This window comes from Sitophilus oryzae, unplaced genomic scaffold (genome assembly GCF_002938485.1).
Source record: "Sitophilus oryzae breed Bouriz unplaced genomic scaffold, Soryzae_2.0 scaffold_1962_pilon_pilon, whole genome shotgun sequence".
NCBI lineage: Eukaryota > Metazoa > Arthropoda > Insecta > Coleoptera > Curculionidae > Sitophilus > Sitophilus oryzae.
Genome location: NW_022146682.1, coordinates 563 through 23,550, shown reverse-complemented (window position 1 = coordinate 23,550; position 22,988 = coordinate 563). Strand labels below are relative to the sequence as shown.

At 32.8% G+C, this 22,988-nt stretch overlaps 2 protein-coding genes across 2 annotated transcripts in view; one reads left to right on the top strand and one right to left on the bottom strand.

Moving 5' to 3' along the window:
- Nucleotides 1-8,316, bottom strand: part of LOC115883589 (protein spaetzle 5-like) — a 62,786-nt gene extending 54,470 nt beyond the window's left edge. The window contains 1 exon segment of the mRNA XM_030901945.1: nucleotides 8,035-8,316. Coding sequence (XP_030757805.1) covers nucleotides 8,035-8,076 — 42 coding nt within the window. The 5' untranslated portion in view covers nucleotides 8,077-8,316.
- Nucleotides 8,317-13,136: 4,820 nt separating this feature from the next.
- Nucleotides 13,137-14,199, top strand: LOC115883586 (UPF0669 protein C6orf120 homolog). The gene is made up of 4 exons (XM_030901943.1): nucleotides 13,137-13,213; nucleotides 13,269-13,408; nucleotides 13,465-13,581; nucleotides 13,639-14,199. The coding sequence occupies exons 1-4, from the start codon at nucleotides 13,169-13,171 to the stop codon at nucleotides 13,919-13,921; spliced, it is 585 nt and encodes a 194-aa protein (XP_030757803.1). The 5' UTR covers nucleotides 13,137-13,168; the 3' UTR covers nucleotides 13,922-14,199.
- Nucleotides 14,200-22,988: the final 8,789 nt, after the last annotated feature.

Here is a 22,988-nt window from a genome sequence, read left to right as displayed (position 1 = left end):
TGCCACACTTTATCCTTTTTTGTTTTGAGTATCTTAACAAGAACCAAACTATTTAATTATTATTTAAAATAATTTCAAGTCTGACTCTGTTTTTTTAAATTATTTAATCTGATTATATTCATCGCAACAATAATGATCAGCACTAATTAATATTGAATAAGGCAAATCGAGCCAATTGAAAGATTTAAATAAATAATATCCAGGTGAGCAATTTAAAGATATTATTCTTAACTTTTTTTTATTGTGAATTTGAAATCTCAGTGTACGATCTAATAATATGCATAATATTAATCGTGGTTATTATAAATAAATCAATTTTTGCAAACTACTTTCTAATGCATGTTTGAAAGGGTTAGTACCCTTCCTATTGCACAAATTTATTATTCGTTCAGTTTTATCTATATCTTTGAACATATCTTCTTATACTTCCGAATACATTTTGTACTCTTTATTGTAAATGTTGAAAAATATTAATTTCGTTTGGTGTGGATTTTTTTTATTTTTTTATTGCATTTGATTTTCAGTATTCAATGTTTTACCCCACGCCATTGTTAAGTTTGAATGCTTATCAATATTGTAACTATGAATAGATTAAATATTAAAAAAACAGAGCCGGACCTGAAATTAGTTTAAATAAATTGTGTTCAAATGTTCGAAACAAAAAAAAAGTATAAAGTGTGGCATATCGTTCTACTCGCAGGAGACCGAGTTCTTTCAAAATCTGAAATAAAAAATACAGGTCCGTATTTAAAAATATTAAGTCGGCCTCTGTATCTCACAAATTATCAGCTAATTTGAAAATCTAAAAATACCATCAGATAGCCCTAATAAAGTGGCTATGAGAATGTGCAATTAGTTTTTTGCTTTTCTAAAAAGTAACGGCAGGAAAAAATTAAATTGATTTTCAAAAAAATCCGCTTTTTCCAAAAAACTCAGCAATCTTTGAAATTTTTGAAAGTTTTTTGATGGCATCTTGGTGAACATCCCAAGGCGCAACTTTGTCCCAATTTAACCATATTCGTATCTATTACGGTTTCCCAGATACCAATGCTCGTACCTCGAATTTGTAGCACCCTGTATATATTTTAATTATATTTGATAAGCTTCTTCCATCTTTCGTTTAGAAGCTTTTTAGATTCGTAGATTTACAAAAATCACCCTTAACGTTAACGTTAACTAACCGAAAAGAGTTAACCTCGTCATTAAAAGAGATGCAATAATATTTTTGCAATCAAAGTACATAAATATAAATAAAATAAAATCGGGTACACCATTTTCTAACTCAAGAACTTCTGGACCGATTTTAACGATCTATGATTTGTTGGATTTGTCTCTGTTCTGAATAGCATAATAACTATTAAAATCGTCATTATCATTTTCAGTTTATTCAACCATTTCCAATTATGGTGTAGCCTTCTTCACATTCTCTCTTTGTAGTTGGGCCTATTGTTGTCTATTGTTGGCTATGCGGGCCCAAGTTATCCCTGCTAATTTCCTAATTTCATGGATCCATCTCAGGTTCGGTCTTCCTCTAGGTCTCTTAATTCTCTTAGTCTATTGCCTACCATGCTGTAATCCTTGTGCTCTATCTATTGTCCGTTCTTCTTGCCAGGTGTCCTGCCCATTGCCATTTGAGGGATTTGACTCTGTAGAAGACATCTATTACCTGGGTTTTTTATCGTATCCTCTCTATTCTTTTAAGGTCTCTCTAGGTTATTCCCAGCATATTTCCTTCCATTGAGCGTTGTGCGACCTGCAGTTTCCTTATGATGTCCGTTTTAAGTGTCCAGGTTTCGCATGCATAGGTCATGACTGGTAGTATCGAATACTTTCTTCTTTAGATAGAGTGGCATTCTAGATTAATAAATTGTTTCCATAAGTATTCCATGCAAACTTAATTCTTCTGTTGATTTCTAATAGTAGAGATCCCGGGATGTGTATTAGTTGTGCCAAATACATATTCTCCTACTATTTTCAGTGTTGTGTTACTTTTAGAATGTCTTTTCTTTCCACTAATTCGTTGTACATTACTTTAGTTTTTACTAAATTTATTTTAAGAACCAACTAGAAAGCAACCTTATTGCTGGCTGTATTTAGTTCATTAACGTTTGTGCTTGTAGTTCCTCGTTCTTCAGGACCATTGGCAATCAGGACTATGTCATCAGCGAATCTTAGATTGTTAAGATATTCTCGATCTATTTTTAATCCTTTGTTGGTCCAGTCCAGTTGACAGAAGATTTCTCCTAATGTTGTTAGAAACAGCTTTGGGGATATCGCGTCTCCCTGTCGTACTCCTTTACCCGGTGACCCGAACTATTAAAATATCGAAGAAAATTATGAAAAAAAATATACAGAATATTAATTTTTAAATAAATTATGATTGAATCATAATCTTAGGCAATTGACAGTTCACGCCAGGAACAGATATTGCATATTAATAATAATGTCCACTGTAAATCAGTGAACTAGACATTAGACATTATAGAATAGAAATTCAACGAAAAAAAGTGGAAGAATTGGATATTCAAATATAGAAAACCATTGAAATATATTGTAGAATCGCAAAAAATGACAAAAACTTTCAACACGATTGATTTAAATCGTTCTAGATAGTAGTATGAATGACTCATTTACCGAATGTCAATCAGTCATCATATTGATTAATTTCTTAAATACTTAAATACTACACCTTCAATGAAAAGTTTTAATAAATAAGCACAATGATTTCTTTTCACTGTCCGATAAGTATTGTGTAGTGTTTTTAATCGACCGAAATAAGCTCTTTGACCTAGACATTATATTGAAATTATAACGAATTTGCGTGAAGGAAAGTAACATTAAAGAAATAGTTCTGCGGATCTTGTTTGGGTAACAAGTCTGAAGGTTTAAGTCGATGATCGTAACATACGTTTGCCAATAAATTAAGAACTTTTTCTTTGGTTGTCGATGACTAAACGATTTTTAATGATGATTTATTAATGAAAGTATTATTAGTATTATTTTTATTCAAACTATACAGAGTGGATCTTTATTTGAATGGAACAAATTTGGTAATTTTAATTCAATGAAATTGACATTTCATTAGTTATAATCCAGTGGTAGTTAAATATTAGCAAATATCTGTACCAATTCATGAAAAGTATTTAGGCATTATAATATCTTGAATAACTTTTATCTTTTGAAAAATAAATATAATATAATAATATTTTTATATTTGATCTTTAAATAATAATAATAATAGCTCCCGTATATAGCGTTTAACGCCTTGGGGCACCTTGGGAGTAGCAAGGTACAGCTTGCCATGCTAGAGCCGTTCGGTTAGATTTTTAAATATTTTAATAATTATATTTATATTTAGCGGTGGATTCACTTCTATGGGACACCCAGTAGATAGTAGTTTTCTAATTTTAAACGTATTAAAATATCTTATAAGCTAGGAAATTTTCGGAGATGACAGCTGTAAAATTAGTACGCCTAAGTTTGTTTATTACTCTAGGTTTAATAATATCTAAGAAAACAATATTACTGATTTCTTAAAATAAACTCCTGTTACATTAAGCTCAAGTATCAATTCATAATAATTGTTTGTTAATTACTATTACTTACTCGTAGATTTTAATTCATCCTTTTTTGAATTATATTATATTTCTATTTTTATATTGGAAAAATTAAGTTTATTGCTTGTCCATTGTAAGGTTGTGATATTTTTTTATTCAAATTTGCTATACGCAGATATTTTTCAATAAGTTGCAGTACATACATAATTCGTTGGGGTACTTATTCATAGTAACTCTTGCTCTTACTACTTATGATATTATACTAAATTAGGGTTGCCAACCGTCCTCTGTTCCAGAGGACAGTTCTCTTTTTGATCTCACTGTTGTTTTTTCTCTCACGCATTGAAAACGTCCTCTTTTTTACATACCAAACTCAAAATCTAAAAAATATTCGTCTTTCATCACAATGCTTTAAAAAATTGTTAATCTGTCTCTTTCGCTAATCCCACTCGTTTGTACAGTAAGAAAAATGAAGAAATATTTATGTACAAGAAACATTGGTGGAAGCGATAAACATGTTTAACTATTTTATATTTACTTACTCTTACCTTATGTTTTGAAAAAAAGTGTTGTTGAAAATGCTTTGTTGTATTTTAACAAGTTTTGAGTATAAATATTTTTAAGAAATTAAAAAAGACCATCCATCACATAACGTTTATATAATTTTTTGGTAAATTCTAGATATTTGGGCGCAGTTTCATGAAATTTTTTCAGGTTCACCTGTGCCTCTTTTTTATCCTCTTGTCCTCTATTTTTTTATTTTGAAAGTTGGCAACCCTATACTAAATGTCAATAGAAGAAGATAATTTAAATGTTTCTACTATGTTCGGATACATTTTTAAATTCCACTAGATAATTTTTGCTAGTTGTAATAAAAATAAATATTTATAAAATATGAGTATGAACTTAAAAAATTATTAAAGATTCCCTTACTTATTTTAAAATACTCGTAATATTGAAACCACAACGACTTATTCGCCTGTATATTTTATATAATATTTAATAAGTTTTATAAATTAAGTTGTAAGGAAGATGCAAGTGTAAACCTTACATTGATATGCATTACTTTCTGTAATCACATGGAAGTTCTAATACATCAGCTTCCAGTGTAGAAAGTATTACAATGATGACATCGATGACATTCTCCATATAATTTTATATATAAAATGACAGAGATCTTCATTTCATAGCCATCGATGGCTATGATTTTTTTTTCGATCATATTGTATAAAATGTTTCAAAAATATTCCAACAGAAGATATAAAATAATTTTCAAATTGTTTTATATTTTATTTTATCTTTCTGATGTTGTTGAACCAATTTTGAAAGATTATTGTTTAACCAATTTTTGCCAAAAAGACAATGCTATAAATATCGTATAATCTTAGAAAAGAAAATGGTATCAAGAAGCTTGGTAATGACAATCGATGACATTAACTATACAATAATTATTTTACATACAAAATAATAATAATATAATAATAGCTCCCGTATATAGCGTTTAACACCTTGGCAGTAGCAAGGTACAGCTTGCTGTGGCTATACTAGAGCCGTTCGGTATACAAGGAAGGTAATGTGGCTAACACTACGCTTCAACCGCCTATTATTACCTCAGGATTGTGAATCCCAAGTACTCATTTAAGGCTGAGTCGACCTAGGTACCCAAACTATTTTTATTTTAATACAAATAGTCGGCTGATGAAATGCCGGGTGTGGGATTCGAACCCACTACCTTGAGATTGGTAGACGAGAGCCTGTACCTCTACGCCACCGGGCACCTAATAAAAAAATAACAACTAACATACAAAATAACTTGGAAATATAAAATTTGAAAAAATACTTTGTAAATAAAATGTCAAAATGTATTTTATAAAATATAAAAATTACACTTAATTTAGGTTTTTAATTTATAACAAAACTTTTGCTAATGAGTTCATTCTGTTAATTAAATCCACCAAAATTTCACCTACACCAAATTCAACTAGGAGAGTATTGTATGTAAATAGGGCATTTTTTGGAACGTATACGAATTTCCAAAACATACTTTCTTTGAGTTTGTTTGGATTATACAGGGTCCGGCAGAAGTGCATCGGGCATCTATAGCTCCTAGAATAAAAAAACTTGGGATTTTTTTTAAGTGCAAAGCTAAAGTATGTACTAGGATGTATTTCATGAAAAATAGTTTAACTTCTATAGATATATCTATCAAAAAAGTGAGCGGATTGGGATGATTTTTTTAAATGGAACGCCTTGTATATTACTGCATTGTTGGCTTCCTTCCAGATCACTTTGCATAGTCCTAAAATGTGAGTAAATACATTTCGATAGTTTCGGAGATATTAATAAATAAATCAAAAATATATATTTATCAGTCTTTCTTAAAAAAAAATATTAAAAATAGAAGAACAGGACAGTTCTTCTATCTTTAAATAGGTATTTACTATAATTGGTCTGTACTTAACTTTCCTATAAATGTCGTATTCTAAAATCATACAGGGTATTCAAAATTCAATACTAAACTTTCTAAAATATTCAATAGTTTTTCTGATTTTTTTTTAAATGTAACACCCCGTATATTATTCCTTTGTTAGATGGAGAATTAAAAAAAAATACATTTTTTGTATTTAAAGTATTTCAAAATGTTTTTACGGTTTTGCGGATATTCGTAGTACTGCATTACATATGGGGGTTTCAACAGTAATTTTTTATAAAAGCGATCTAATGATTTTCGGCTGGAATTTTACCGTTGACAAATATGTTTGACTTGCTTTGATTGTTTTTTATTTATAATATTGTTAGCTTCCGGGCCTGAAGATTGGATTGTGATTCCCGAAACGTGTTGCCTATTTTTTTTAAATAGTAAAAATTTTAAATAAAAATTGTTATACAAGACTGTGAGTTTAAGTTTCCTGTTCCTCAGTAGAGGATTTTAACAAATGATTTAATAATATGTTAGGATTATGTAAAGCGATCAGATAGAAAGCCAAAATGCAATAATATACAGGGTGTTCCAATTAAAAAAAAGTATCCCGATCCACTCACACTTTTTTCACCCTGTAAAAGTTTTTTATTATAGGAACTGTCCGACGTTTTATGCCGGACCCTGTAAGTATTTCTAATTTTATATTGTCTAGGCTAGGCTAATGTTAGAAATTTCTAAAAAAATTCATTATTCATTATGAACGATAATGTTTATTAAAAGTTAAGCGTCTATCGGTAACTGGATATCCAGTCGAGATCGAAATGGACAAAATGTAAAGATAAATTTTTAATCGGCATTAAATTGCCTAAGCAAATTTACTACTAAGGGGGAAAAAGTTAGTGGCGCAATTTTTTGTAGAAAAATATTTCAGTGATGACCCAGATGCCGGTCCCTGGTAAATCGGTCCACACTTTTATAGCATTAAAATATGTAGCACTAATAGTAACTTCAATTCAACCTCCAAATTTCATTCGAATCGCTAAAAGCACTTGGAAGAAAATTATAATAAATCGAAAAAAAATTAACACTTTAATCTCCATTTTTACTTGAGGAATCTACCCACGAGAGATCGCACATATTTTTTGAAACACCCTGTATAAGAATTTTTGTAGGTATTGTAATTATTTCATTTATTCTTTTTAATTTCGTAATTTTTAATAACGATTTGGTTACATACAATTGAATGTGTTTGACATATTTTACATTGATTTTTAGCTTAGGTGACTTAATGAAGGAAAATTCACATTGGAGTGTTAAAATCGTTTAAAATTTTTTTTTAATAAAATGCAAAAAATCAGTGATTATATAATTATTCTTCCTCTTTGGCATCTTAGCAAAATAGCAATTTTTTGTTTAAAACTTTTTTTTTGTTTGTTCTTTTTTATGTATCTTGGATTGTTATTCTATTGTTGTTATTCTATTGTAATTTATGCGTCTTGCATTTCTAGTATTGACCGTGTTATCTAAATAATGGTCTGGCGTTATACAGGGTGAGTCTTAAATAAGTGCAAATATTTTTAGTGGTAGTATATTTCGACCGCAGACATACGATTATGAGGTTTTTTCGCGAAAAAAAAACTCTTGAAAAAAAATTTGGATTTTTTTTTAGTTTTTAGTTAAAAAACATAATTTGTTGATAATATGGCAACATAGGTAGTAGACTCAATTTATAAGAAAGAAAATCTAGAAAAGATCCAGTGGTTCTCAAAATTTTAGCAAAAAATCTTTTTTTTTTGGAATTTTTCAAAGTAAATTAACTCGGTTATTTTGGATTTATTTGAAAAACGGTAAAGAGAAAATATGTTTCTTTTACCGAGATCTACCAGCCCTGAAAATATTTGCACTCACCCTGTATAATTGAGTGCATTTGGCTTATTTTATATAATATATTTTTATATTCGCTAATATCGATTTTTCTAATTATAGGTTTGTGAATTATAGGACTTGGTGACGGATTTTCATTGGGTCTTGCATCAAGTTGATTATAGTACTTACGATTACAGCGTGCTTGTGCATCTTTAAAACTGTCTGTGCCATTTGTCTCAATTTTTTCGGTGGCTTTTTTCGTCCGCTGAACTTCACTCGTCGCAACTTCGCGCGCGTACCGTTTTAGCGTCTCTCATTTCACCTCATCGGCGGTACCGGAACGCACTGCCACTAGATACCAATGATTTCTTCATTCAAGAGTGGTTCAAGTTGGAGCAGCACCGTCAAAAACGCGGGGTTCTTTTTGGAGGGGCGACAGGTGAATGTCGAAAAGAAAGAAATGGTCTGGCCGTACCGGTACCGCTCCAGAGCGGTTTTATACGATGCGGAGGAGATACGGCGCTTCTGATAATCGCCGCGACGCCGTTAACGTTTAATTGTTGTTGGTGACGAGGTCGTGGCGAATTTAGGGGTCGCGATCGGACCTGTTACTTCGTCCATTGTTCTGGTGGGTTTGCTTAGTTTTTTACGATCGCGGTAATTTTTATTTCCGCCATGTCGGGTATTCTTCTTGATATTTTTTTCGGTTGCATTGGCGTCATCTTGTTTCTGTTGAATAATATCGGTCACAGAAAAAATCTATTAAAGTGTTCTTTAAAACAATATAAATTAGACTGGTTTTCCTTAAGATTGAATTAGAGTTTTCAAACATACAGGGTGCTACAAATTTGAGGTACGAACATTGATATCTCGGAAACCATAATAGATTTTTTTCCATAACAAGGGGCCGTCCTCTGCCGGAAACACTGCGGCCTGTGGGGCCTATTGTGTTTGTCCCCCTTTTATATCTGCACCCATTCTCCTATCCCTGTGCCCTGCACTGGCTTATGCAGGTCCTTGATAGGATGGGGAAGCATAGTTCCTCCGGTTCTAGCATAGCTTTCCCAAATAAAAAGTGTCGCTTGCGATCCATAGCCTCGCAATGACATATTATGTGCTCCGCTGTTTCAGGATCTTTATCGCAGAGTCTGCAGCAAATACTTCCTTGATATAGGTTGAGCTTGTTCAGGTAACACTTGACAGCCATGTGTCCTGTTGTAATCCGTACCTTATTCCTGCTAAGCATTAGCAGTTCTTTTGCGGTTTTAGAGCTAGGTTCTTGGATAATAGCCTTGCTGTGCCTGTGCCCCTGTCTGTTTCTCCAATGGACATTGTGCTTTTCCCCGACCCAGAGTTTTAGTGCACTACGGGCCATGCATTTCAGTATTCCCAGTCCTGGCTCTGGACCAAGATAGGATGCCGATGATCCCTGCCTAGCTAGCTTATCGGCTTTTTCGTTGCCTTGGATGCCGCTGTGGCCCGGCACCCAGAATAAATTAATTCTGTTCCTTCGTGCCAGAGCTCCCAGTTCACCCAGGCATTCCCAGACGAGTCTCGTCGATACCTCTGGGTTCATGAGCGCCCCAAGTGACCCCTGACTGTCTGAGCATATATTGATGAGCTTACCTGAATAAGCTCTTCTATTGTTTTCTCTCGCACATTGTAGAATGGCAAAGATTTCTGTCTGGAATACGGTTGAGTGTTTACCCAAGGAAAATGATAAGCTTGCCCTTGGTCTTTCCCCAAATACTCCAGCTCCTGTTCCTTCAGCGCTCTTTGACTCGTCTGTATACCAGGTTAGTCCATCCTGAAGTAATGTTATATCTGTCCACATTCCTCGATCCATTTTGTTCACCTCGAATGGTGTGTGGTAGTGATAAAGAGGGGTCATTTGGTCCGATTTCATTTGGAGTAGAGATCCTCCGATAGAATCTCCCATCTTTAAGTGTCCTGTTTCTGTCCTATTTCCCAGAGACAAGTAACTTTGTTGTCGATAGAGTCCCATTCTTGCCTCCGCCTGGATCACTATGTGAAGAGTCGGAAGGCCAAGAAGCGCCTCCATTGATGCAGCGGGCGTTGATTTCATTGCCCCTGTTATGCTCAGACAAGCAAGTCTTTGCACCTTACTAAGGCTGAGCATTGTTGTTTGTTGCATTACCTTAGGCCACCATACCAAGGATGTATATGTTACTGAAGGCCTCGCCACTCCAGTGTACAGCCAGTGCACCATCTGTGGTCTGAGGCCCCAGATTTTTCCATGACGTCATCTGACTACCGCTAGTGTAGTCACCGCCCTCCTTGTGACATTTTCCAAATGACGGTTCCAGGTCAGTTTGGTATCCAGCATGATTCCTAGAAACTTGACCTCCCCCGAGAGAGGAATCTCATCACCGCAGAGTCTTAGAGGTCCTAGTCCCTCCAAAATTCTTCGTTTGGTGAAGGGGATTATTACGGTCTTTGTCGGACTAATATTTAGTCCCTCCTGTGTCACCTATGATTCCACAATCTTCAGGGCCCTTTGCATTCGCTCCCTTACTGTTGTGTTAAACTTACTTCTGACTAACACGACCAAATCGTCTGCATATCCCAGAGTGTTGAAACCAGCCCTGTTGAGACTATCAAGCAGTCTGTCCATAACGAGATTCCACAGCAGAGGGGCCCCCCTGCGGGCATCCTCCAGACTTTTGAGCATGCAATCTATCCATCTGCAGCAGGTCTCCTCTAATCCGAAGTTCCTTGTAGCTCTCGTCAGTGACTGAAATGAGGTGTTATCTTCTATGTCGCCTCTTCTATGTCGAGGAATGCCCATAACAGCACTTTTTCGAACGTCGACGTTTCGAACGTCGTTGTTTTGCTTACTAACTGATGGAGTGCCGATTCGGTTGATCATCCTGCTGTGTAGGCATGCTGGTCTTGGTGAAATGGTCTTTTTCCCATTACTTCATCCCTAACATACCTGTCCATTAGTTTCTCAAGAGCCTTTAGTACAAACGACATATAAGACTGAAGGGCCTAAAGGCCTTCGCCGTAGGATAGTCCAGACGCCCGTTCTTATAAAAGCTACCCTGGTCAGCCTCCAAATTCTCGGTATATATCCTAAGGCTAGACTAGCTCTTAGTAGTGTGCAAAGTTTGCTCGTCAGTAGGTCTGGTCCTTGCTGGAGCATTATTGGACAAATACCGTCCGGTTCCGGTGATTTGTATGACTCAAATGAGCTTATAGCCCATTTTATCTTTGATTGGTCAATCACCCTTTTTGAAACCTGCCAGTCTTCCCTTGAGGTTCTTCTCGTGAAGTACTCAAATCCCCTACTCTTCCAGGTTTCTGGGGATTGCTCCAAGGCTGTTGATCTGGGAAAGTGTACCCGAAAGAGTCCGGTCAGCGTTTCTTTCCCAGTGGATGTGTATTCTCCTGCACTAGTTACAAGAGAGTTAATTGAGGACTGAGAGTCCTTAGAGAGTATTTTTTAAGTCTGGCGCATTCTGAGGCACATGCCCTCACAGTACCTCCTCCAAGATAATCTCTTTGCTCTCCTCAGTTCCTTGTTATATTCGGTTAAAACCTAACCGTAATAGATACGAAGATGGCTAAATTGGGGCAAAGTTGCGCCTTGGGCTGTTCACCAAGATACCATCATAAAACTTTTAAAAACTTCAAGGTTTGCTGAGTTTTTTGAAAAAAAAACATATTTTTTTGAAAATCAGTTTTATTTTCTTTTGTCGTTACTTTTTAGAAAATCCAGAAACTAATTGCACATTCTCATAGCCATTTTATTAGGGCTATCTGACAGTATTTTTAGATTTTCAAATTAGCTTATAATTTATGAAATACAGAGGCCAACTTAATTTTTTTAAATACGGACCTGCATTGTTTATTTTTTCAAATTTGGAAAGAACTCGGTCTCCTGAGTACAATGATATGCTACACTTTTTTTTGTTTTGGGTACCTTAACAGCAACAAAACTAGAGTTAGTAACCTAAACCTTAGAGTTTGTGACTATCTGTAAACTGAATCTTTGCAATGTTCTCATGGATTTGTTTATTTGTTTATATCACGGTACTTTCAGTACTTTCGATTTCGCCATGTCGAGTATTCCTTTTGACTAGTGATGAGCAAATGCAAGAACAAGAAAAAACTCTTTGGTCTTGGTCTTTCAGTTAATAAGTACCCAGTGAAAGAAAACGCCTTGCGTGACCAACTTCTTATGCTTGTTAAATACGACGAGTATTGGCAGTATGTATGTATGTAAGTACCCAGTCTTGGCCTTTCTGCTATACTCTTGGAAGTCTTGCATTTTTTAATAAATTTTGGCTAGAGGCACTTTCTACATGGAAAATGTTTTAATAAATAATATATTTAAGCAAATAGAACTTTAATGAAAGAAATTTTTAGAATATTTGTCTGGCGAAATTGTTATTTTGTAATATACAGGGTGTCCCAGAAATAACTGCAACTATTTTAAGGGGAGGTAGATCTCGATAAAAAAAACATGTTTTCTCTTTATCGTTTTTAAAATAAGTCCAAAATACCGGAGTTATTTTACTTTGAAAATTTCCAAAAAAAATGATTTCTTGCCAAGATTTTGAGAACCACTGGATTTTTTCTGGATTTTCTTTTTTGTAAATTTAATCTATACCTATGTTGCCATATTATCAAGAAATTATGTTTTTTAACTAAAAACTAAAAAAAAAATCTAAAGTAACGTAATTTTGAATTTTCAAATTTTTTTTTCGCGAAAAAACCTCATAGGCGTGTTTCTGGGGTTGAACTATACTACCAGTTAAAATACTTGCACTTATTTCGGGGACACCCTGTATTATGTCGAATCAGTATTTCTTTATTTAAAATTTTATGCAATAGTCGGAAAATCACTATATTTGTAATGAATTAAAACAACGACGTGAAAAAACAAGACCGCAAGAGTCTTGCATGCTATGAAGATTTTTTCTTAGAATATGTCCAAGGATCACCTCCTTAAATATTAGCATATCATTAAGGAACACCCTGTATATAAAATTATGCTTCGTACAAAATTACTTAGTTACAACCCTGACTTGTTGAATGCAAAGTTTTTGGAGTGGCTGTTTAGGCCGGTCTTTGTTGTCAAAATATTCAATATTTCCATTGTTACTCTATCCTCTATTTAATTTTATTACGTATTCTATTATTTATATATAAAATATAAATATAAAGCCTAAAAGTAAATGTACAAAATTTGGTACAAAATGACTGGTTTAGAACCCTGACTTATTGGAAGCTCTCAAATATTTTTGTTTTCTTAACCTCAATATTTTGTTCTAATATTTTGGTGAAGTTGGTGGAAATGTTCAATTTACTTTTTATTTTAGTATGTGTAATATTCGCTATAGTAAGATAAAAGTATACCTTTATAGTTCACTATTATTAATATTAAACATTTTTAGCTATTAGGCAAACTAATAAATGTAGATATCACCAGAAAACCAAGAATATTGGCCCGAACTTGGGGTCATATTGACCAAGGAAATTTTACGTATATCTATTTAACGTTCCAAGGGCCAGTTATTTTAAACTTATCCTCTTTGTAAGTAGTTAAATTTTATGTTATCAGTAGTAGTAAAATCGGTTTAACTTTGTTAGATCTGGCGATGCAGATTTGTATATATCAGATAATAATATGTATCCAACATTTGATGCAGATACATATACATTGCATTCTGCTACTTGTGGACAAGATATTATAGAAGTACCTGAAATGTACGTATTTAAAATATGAGTCATACATAATATAATACATTTTTTTATAAATTTCAGAGTTCAAGTACCTTTAGCTGTAGGTATATATGGGTATTCAGAAATGAGTGAGTTTATATTGGAAGTACATGAGAATTTAAATTCATCCTACCCATATAAACAGTGGGCTATTATACAGGAGGAAGGAGATGTTCAATCGATCAAGCCAGAAAAGAATACCGAAGGAACTAATAAGAGAGATACCATTTCACAGGTTCCAAAAAAGAAAAAAAGGAGAAAAACAGACTCCGATTTTTCAACTATATTTTCAATCTTAGAAGTTTTAGAATTAATATTTCTTTGATTGACTATATTTACTTTATAGATGATTATTAAGTGCCTTAAAACAAGTTGAAACAGTTAGATTTTACTAGGCTTCAGATTTTGGCATGTTAACTTGAAGTTATATTATAAAATTAGTACCTACTTAAATTCTAAAAAATGCTAGTTTATATAGCTTTGATACAAAACTTTGATACTTGCCTTGATACTGTTGATTATAATTTTTAGTGGGTATATTGTCAATGTCCCATGCTAAATTCTGAAATCTGTTATACATATAAATATTGTGATAATTGTCGATGGATTAAAATAAGATATAAACATTTATTCTTACATCTTATAGATATATTCATATAATGTATACATCAGTGTTTTACATCTAGCTTTGCATCTAGTCACTTTGTAATAATACACATGGAAAACTAATAAACATTTCATTTATTCCCTTTAAGTTTTACATTTGAGTGTTTATTGATAATTATCTTCCATTTAAGATTTCTTTTCTTTCTTTTTATGAAGGAATTTTCTGTTGTCGGCTGAAAATTGTATAAAAATATTTACTAAAATAATAAGAAAATATATGCGTATGTTCAGTTGTTATTTGATATTAGTTAATTAAAATATCATAAAAATGAAGAACAATATGCCGGGTGCGTGCGTCTCAAAAGTGGCTCACACTATAACTTTTTTATTTTTTCAGATAAAAAAACGAGGTTTGGTATGTTAGTATATGACTATGGAGGCTAGAAGGACTATATGACAATGGAGGCCTTCTAGCCTCCATATATATGACATAAATTAGGATTGATTGACATATTCAATTGTTTTCGGTCACTTCTTCGGGTTTCACCGGAAATGACTACAACTTTTGTTTTTTAAATGGCACCATCAGTATTTTTTTACTTTATTCAATAGAAAATGACACCCTAAATAGAATGACACATCATATGTCAACTTTTGACATTTCCGCATATGGTTTATTTGAAATTATAACATGCGGTTCATAATGATAATTTGACTCGAAATACAAAGTGTCTGGTATGAAATTATTCGTAAAAAAATGCTTTTTCCAGATATGCATGCTAATGAGCCACCCTTGTTCCATTTGAAAAAATTGAGATATGATTAAAAATACCATTTGGCTAAAAATTAGTCTCCTTGGCTAAAAATTAGTGTTTTTAACACAGCCATGGCACTCTAGATTGAAATTTAAAATACAATTTGTTTTTGAGGGAATATGTCAAAAGTTGACATATGATATGTCATTCGATTCAGAGTGTCATTTTCTATCGAATAAAGTAAAAAATTCCGGTGAAACAGGAAGTGACCAAAAACAATTGAATACGTCAATCAATCCTAATTTATGTCATATACTAACATACCAAACCTCGTTATTTTATCTGAAAAAATAAAGTTATAGGGGTGAGCCACTTTTGAGACGCACCCGGTATATTGTATACACATTGATAAATATATAGGTAATAAAAGCAGACCTTATGTGCATGCTTCCATACTTTATTATTCGTATTTAAATGCCATTTTACAATTATATTTGTGAAAACTACGTGCCAATTTTGTAGAGATTTGACCAAAGTAATGTATGGAATAATAGGTTCATTTAAATTTTCAAAAAAGAAATTTGGCGAAAAATACCTCATAATCGTATTTCTGGGGTCGAAATATACTACCCCTAAAATATTTGCTCTTATTTAAGACTCATCCTGCATATTTTTTATTTATTGATTAATATCTCTGAATCTACTGAAATATACAGGGTGGTCCGAACTATATTCCTGAAACTTCGGCAGCACATCCTGCAGATGAAAATAAGATTTCTGATTTTTTCCAAATAATTTATGATTTGGCTGAAAATTGGTGTCTGAGAGTCTTTTGAGAAACTTGATTTTGATGTCAATATGGCTCCTATTTGTAGAGGGCGCCATCTACATGTGTTTTAACTGTTTTGAAGAGTAATAACTTTTCGTCCGTACTTATGGAGTGAAAAACCGTATAAAACTATGGAGTGAAAAAATATACATTTTTATGACTTTTTACGTAAAAAATATCTCTTGGTAAAAATCGCTACGAGCAACCGTTCTCAAGATATTGAGAATGAAAAGAGTCAATACATGTCATTATTGACAAAAAATAAACACGCTGAGTAGATAGTTATTTGACTGTAATAATAAATTTGGGAAATTTTTATTTTTTTAAATTAATCATTTAATTTCTATAAAAAATATGATAAAACAGTTCCTGTTGAACTTTTGGCACAAAAATACCGTATGATCGAAAAAAAATGGCGTCCAGTTGGCTGGGAAATGAAGATCGCTGTCATTTTAAATGTACATTTATATGGGAAATGTCATCGATCGTCATTTCCCAGTCAACTGGACGCCGTTTTTTCTCGATCATACGGTATTTCAAATTTACGATTTCAGTCTAATAACTATTTACAGTACGTTTGCTGGATCTGAGTCTATGAAAGGAATGCGGACAAAAAACATTTAAATAAACAGCAATATATTTTATACGTCGACTTGACGAGTACGTCACCGCAAATCGCTCCGCCCACTCATTTTATTGGCTACTTGCCAATTTGCCGAATTTTTGTTGATGGGACGCGTCGTCTAATTTTTTACAAAAAACATCTAGAGAATATCGTTTCCCCTCTCACGGATACCCCGTAACTACAGAACGGACACACGTACTATAGTCAACATTTTTAATTTATGTCAATGATTAGTATTGATAATTTAGATTGCAAATATTTCGAGAATCATTACTCGTAGCGATTTTTACCAAGAGACAGTTTTTACGTAAAAAACTTCTTAAATGAATATTTTTTTACTCAGTAGTTTTATACAGGTACGGACGAAAAGTTATTTCTTTTCAAACCAGTTATAAAATATGTAGGTGGCGCCCTCTAGAAGTAGGAGTCATATTGACATCAAAATCAAATTTCTCATGTTAAAAAATTTCCAGATACCAATTTTCATCCAAATATTGACGTTGCTTCGGAAATTATTCGGAAAAAATCGAAATAAAAATGAAACTTCTACACCCTGTATTCCCGAAACTAAGCATTTTAAGACATACATTTATACGAACTTTTTTTACTTATTTTTATCTGCAGAATATGCTGCCGAAGTTTCCGGAATACAATTCGGACCACCCTGTATTTACTCGTATCTTAGGATTATTTAAAGTGATCTGAAAGGAAGCTAAGAATGCAATAATAGAGTCAAATTTAAAAAAAAATAATTCTGATCCACTCACATTTTTTTGAGCCACTCTGTAGAAGTTAAAATATTTTCCTGAAATACATCCTCGTATATACTTTGTTTGCACTTAAATAAAATTCCTAAGTTTTTTAATCTAGGAGTTAGAGATGCCCGACGCACTATTGCCTAATCCTGTATAGGCTTGGTGTAGGTATTTCAGTTAATTTCAATTTCAAAAATTCCGACCGCAGCGCTTCAACGGCAGTAATCAGAAATTATCAGTACTTATTTCATGCGTGGCGCCGTCATGTTGATCGCATTAAAATAATATTGAAATCGTGGTTTTGTCATAATAGTTAAGTATTTTAGCTTTTTTGCTAGTGCAGTTATTGAGACTATAAAACACTCAGGTACATGAGAGGTTTGTGTGATGTAACACTGTTTTGGGTAGTAAAAAATAAGTGAAAAAGAATTCGAACTAGACATTGTTTTGTGTTGTGACAATTTAAAATGTTAATAAAATCGCCGAAAAATGTTAACGCGTAAAGGAGAGCGTAATTAGGGCGTTGTTGGGTGCAATAACATTCAATAACTCAACTTTCCCGGATATTCAACTCATCAAACACTTTATAGCTTCATAGTTTCTCACACCTATTTGGTCAAAAGCAAAAATAGATTTGGTTTGGTTTGGGTTGCAAGCATTTCGACGAAACAAATGAGTAAACAAAGTGCTCGTTAGATAACCAAAAAATTAAAAAATAGACATATACTAGATGGGATATACATAGAATAGATATCCCATATATCTACTAGAGAGGATAAAATATAATTTGCAATATTAATGGTATATTTTTTTAATCAAATAGAATGATTAAATGTTTTATGAACGTCTTCTAAAATTATATTTATGTACCTTTAAAATAACGAATTATTTTATAGCCGAAATAACCTCAGTTATGCCCTACTAGCAAATTGGTAACTAAAAATAATGGTAATCCTAACACTTAACACTAGAATAATTAAATAATAAATTTTTCGTATACTCGCTATTTAAACCCGTGTATTTGTGTATACTAGTTGTTTACGATATACTCCGATTGTGGCAGCACCGGCGGAGAATGCACCAAACCTATAAGTTTTACGCAGCAATAATTGATTTGATGAATTATTTAGTTGACTGACACAATACCTTATTAGTTAGAGTTATAAAATTATTTATTATTCTTACCTCAGTTTGTACAACAGAGTCAATAGTCGATGACAAGTTTTCTTCTTTATCATAATCGCCAGAAGTAGACACGTTTGAAGTCATATGCGAATCGTGACCATAAACTAAATTTAATAATTTAAAACAAACTACAAAATTATGCATTTTCTCATCTTACCTCTATTCAAATTTTGTTTCTCGTTAGTCACTTCCGCGAAATACATTTGCTGTGTTTGGGAAAGTGTCCTTTTCGATTTTGGGTTGAAATCCTAACTGCGGTTTTTAAATTTCAATGACTCGATCGTATCTTGTATTTCGGTGGGTATTGATCTAATCACCGGCGCGGCAATAGGTTTGAAATTTAAGGATTTTTCGCTAGCCATGCAGAGATCCGTGATAACCTTACTAGAAGAAATAAATAACTTAAATGTGATTTGTTATACTGGGTGGCGCGCCTTATACAAACACGGAATATTCAAGGAAAACGACACTTTGCATCAGATAATTTTTTTTGGACGCGTAGATTTATGCGTATCGGATGCTACTTGGAATGCAATTAAGAACAGAAAACATGTTAAGCTAAACTAAACTGTTCGCAAACCGGAGGAAAAACAGTAGTTTTAAAATAACACAATGAGTTTAATAAAAAAAGCAAACAGAAGTGCAAACAAACATTGGTATACGGGTTGTCCCAGGCTAAGCTTGCATTAGAAGTTTCTAAAGAGCTACAATATCTATATCGGAGATTTTTTGTACATCATTGTTTTACAACGAGATTTATCGATTAAAAATATTTTCAACATGGCGGCACTTCCGGAAATACCGGAAGTTGACAGCAACTTTCTTATTTTAAATGGGTGCCCCTAATAAAAAAAGCAAACAGAAGTGCAAACAAACATTGGTATACGGGTTGTCCCAGGCTAAGCGTGCATTAGAAGTTTCTAAAGAGCTACAATATCTATATCGGAGATTTTTTGTACATCATTGTTTTACAACGAGATCTATCGATTAAAAATATTTTCAACGTGGCGGCACTTCCGGAAATACCGGAAGTTGACAGCAACTTTCTTATTTTAAATGGGTGCCCCCATTTTTTATTACATACTTAAATTCTTTGTAACATTTTATGAATTTTGATATCAAACACTCTGTACCTAACATTAACCGTTTTTGAGAAAAAAAATATTTAAAATTTTTGAATGAGACAAACTGCCTGGCAAAAAAATTTGTATAGCTTAAACGTCAAATTTAGTGATTACTACAGCCACTGTGACATAAAGAAAAGACATATTACTATCTATTTCAAAAATTGAATTGTTCGAATGTCATATAACAGTGGCCGCAGCTGTCATGAAATTGAGCGATTAAAAAATTATCACAAATCATTTTTTTCTAATGGAAACCCACTTATTTTATTTCACTAGTGAAAAGGATTTCCTTCAATTCCTCACTTTTTGCCTATACTTGTTCCTATACCTAAAATAATTTTTTCGATCATAAGATATATTATTAATAATATCAATATCAACTATAAGATACCACTAAAGAGAGAAAATACGAGATATATTATTTTTAAAAATACACTTTTTCAACTTTTAAGCAACAGTATTTATAATTCCTATAATTATGTCCAAAAATTATTTTTCTGACATAAAATATACGCTTTAGACTAAATCTTAAATAACTTAAAAGCGATTTATTTAGATATAGGAACATGTATGTACAGGCAAAAAGTAAGGAATTGAAAACCCTTTTCAATGGTGAAATAAAGAATTGTGTGTTTCTAAGAGTGCTAAAAAAGTGGGTTTCCATTTGAAAAAAATTATTTATGATAATTTTCTAATCGCTCAATTCCATGAGAGCTGCGGCCATTGTTATATGGCATTCGAATAATTCAATTTTTGAAATAGATAGTCACCATGTCTTTTCTTTACGTTACAGTGGCTGTAGTAATTACTAAATTTGACGTTTCGGCTATACACATTTTCTTGACAGGCAGTTTTTTTCGTCAAAAAATTTTAAATATTTTTTTTATCAATAACGGTTCATGTTAGGTATAGAGTGTTTTATATCAAAATTCATAAAATTTTATAGGGAATTTAAGTATGTAATAAAAAATGGGGGCACCTATTTGAAATAAGGAAGTGCCGCCATATTGAAAATATTTTTAATTGTATTGTAAAACAATGATGTACAAACTTCTAATGCACGCTCAGTCTGGGACACCCTGTATAACTTTTTGGTTCCATCGAGGGGCGTCTCACTTAGGTAAAAACTGGAAAGGACTGCCAATGATTGCGGATAAGACTGCCTACTATAATATGTCTGACATAGTCGGCTGTCAGCAACTGCCAGAAAATGTACATGTAATTCCAACAGTGAGACAACAGCTCGGGTTTCCTTGTAGAAATAAAAGTAATTTTAAAATTTATACAGGGTGTTTTAAAAAACATGTGCCATCTATCGTGGGGAGATTTCTCACTTAAAATTAAGGTTTATTTTGCTATCAACATAGGCCCGATTCTGTTTTGTTTCGTTAGAGGGTGTAAAATCTTAATAATCTTTCGATTATTACAATTTTCTTCCAAATACTTTTAGTGATTCGAATGAAATTTTGAGGGTAAAAGTTACTATAAGTGCTACATATTTTAATGCTAAAAAGGTGTCGATTAATTCATCAGAGACGTGCATATGGGTTATCACTGGAACATTTAAAAAAAAGAATGTGCGCCACTGACTTTTTAATTTTGATATCAAAATTGTGTAGGCAGTTTAATGTCAATTAAAAGTTATCTCTTGATATTTTGTCGAATTTGGCCTCCTTGGTGAGATAAACGCAATTTTATTAATCACAATTAGTCAAATTAAAATAAAAATAAAATTAATAAATTATATATTTTACCTAATTTATTATTAAATATTATTACTAATAATAAATAAAAAAATAATGAAATTTAAGATAATCACAAAAAAACTATTTTTAAAAAGTTTTAACATCCTGTAAAACTATGCATTTCCAATTTCCATACCCATGTTTATTGGAACTTTTTTCATATGTTTTTGATAGGAATCAATGAGAACTTTCGCAAATTAATGACATTCAAATATTTTAAAAGTTGCTGCTAGACTTGGATCAAGGCAAATTAATAAAATTGCGTTATCTCATCAAGGCCGAAATCGAAGTATCAAGAGACACATTTTAATCGGCATTAAACTTTTTAGAGTATTTCGCTAACAAAAAGGAAAAAAGTCAGTGGCGTACATGCTTTTTTTAGAAAAATATTCCGTCATAATCCATATGCACGTCCCTGGTGAATATGTCGAAACTTTTTAGCTTTGAAATATGTCGCAAAGAAAAGGAAGTCATAATAATCATCGAATCATAATAAATCGAAAAAATATTAATATTAAGACTGTAACTGTAATATTAATATTAAGACTGTTAAAAAATTAATATTAAGACTGTAACACCCTATAACTACGGAACAGAGCAGAATCGGACCTATATTGATATAAGAAATAAATCTTAGTTTTACGTGAGGAATCTCCTAACGAGAAATAGCACATGTTTTTTGAAACTCCCTGTATACAAACTGTTGTATAATTTTGAGGAAGTTTACTTGTTGAGGAGATTTATAGTTTCTATTATTTCGAAAATGACCTCCTTTCTTATGTCCTGGCAAGACCCCCAATTTGTCAGGACTTCCAGTTGTCTATCGTGACGAGTGCACACTCTTTGATCATCATCTGATAGGATTTTAAACGTGGTGAATCACCATCGGCTGATAAATCTGTTTCTGGCATTAGAAACGCTTGCGGTTAAACAATCTTTAATTTGGGTACTAGATTTTTGAATACATTTGAGATCATAGATATCATCTTCGCTTCTAGTAGGAGCGTTATGGACGGGAACAAGATCCAAAAGTTTTTTGGGAACTGGCCTAATTGCGAGATTTTCAATGACATACTCGTACTCTGTAAATTCTTTTCCAAAGTGGTTTATAAAAGCTTCAGTGGTGTCGTTAAAGTTTTCCTCATCTGAGCAACATCTACAGAAACCTCGTTTTTCGGATTTGTTAGAAAGTTTTTTGTTCTTGGATGCTTTTGACATTTTATTTGACGCATAAACAATTATGTCAAAGTGAAGTTTTTTGTGAATGTAGTGAGAATTTTAATCTTAAATGCATTCATCATCAACAGATTTTGAGAGAGCGGAGAATCCTAAGAAGGGGGCTAACATATTTTCAGTTTTGACATTTTGGTAAGTAGGTTTTATTATCATCGTCATCATCATTTTGAACTTATTAAACCATTTCCAATTATGGTGTAGCCTCTGTTACATATTTAGATACTCTCTTTGTAGTTGGGCCCATTTTTGTCTATTGTTGGCTGTGTGGGTCCAAGTTATCCGAGCTAACTTCTTATATCATGGTCCCATTTCAGATTTCGTCTTCTTCTAGATCTCTTAATTCCTCCTGGGTACCAAACTGTAATTTTTGTGATTAATCTGTTGTCCGTCCTTCTTGCCAGGTGTCCTGCCCATTGCCACTTGAGGGATTTTATTCTGCGCATGGACATCTATTACCTGGGTGTTTTGTGATATCCACTATATTTTTTATGGTGTTTCTTGGTTATTCCCAGCATATTTCCATACATTG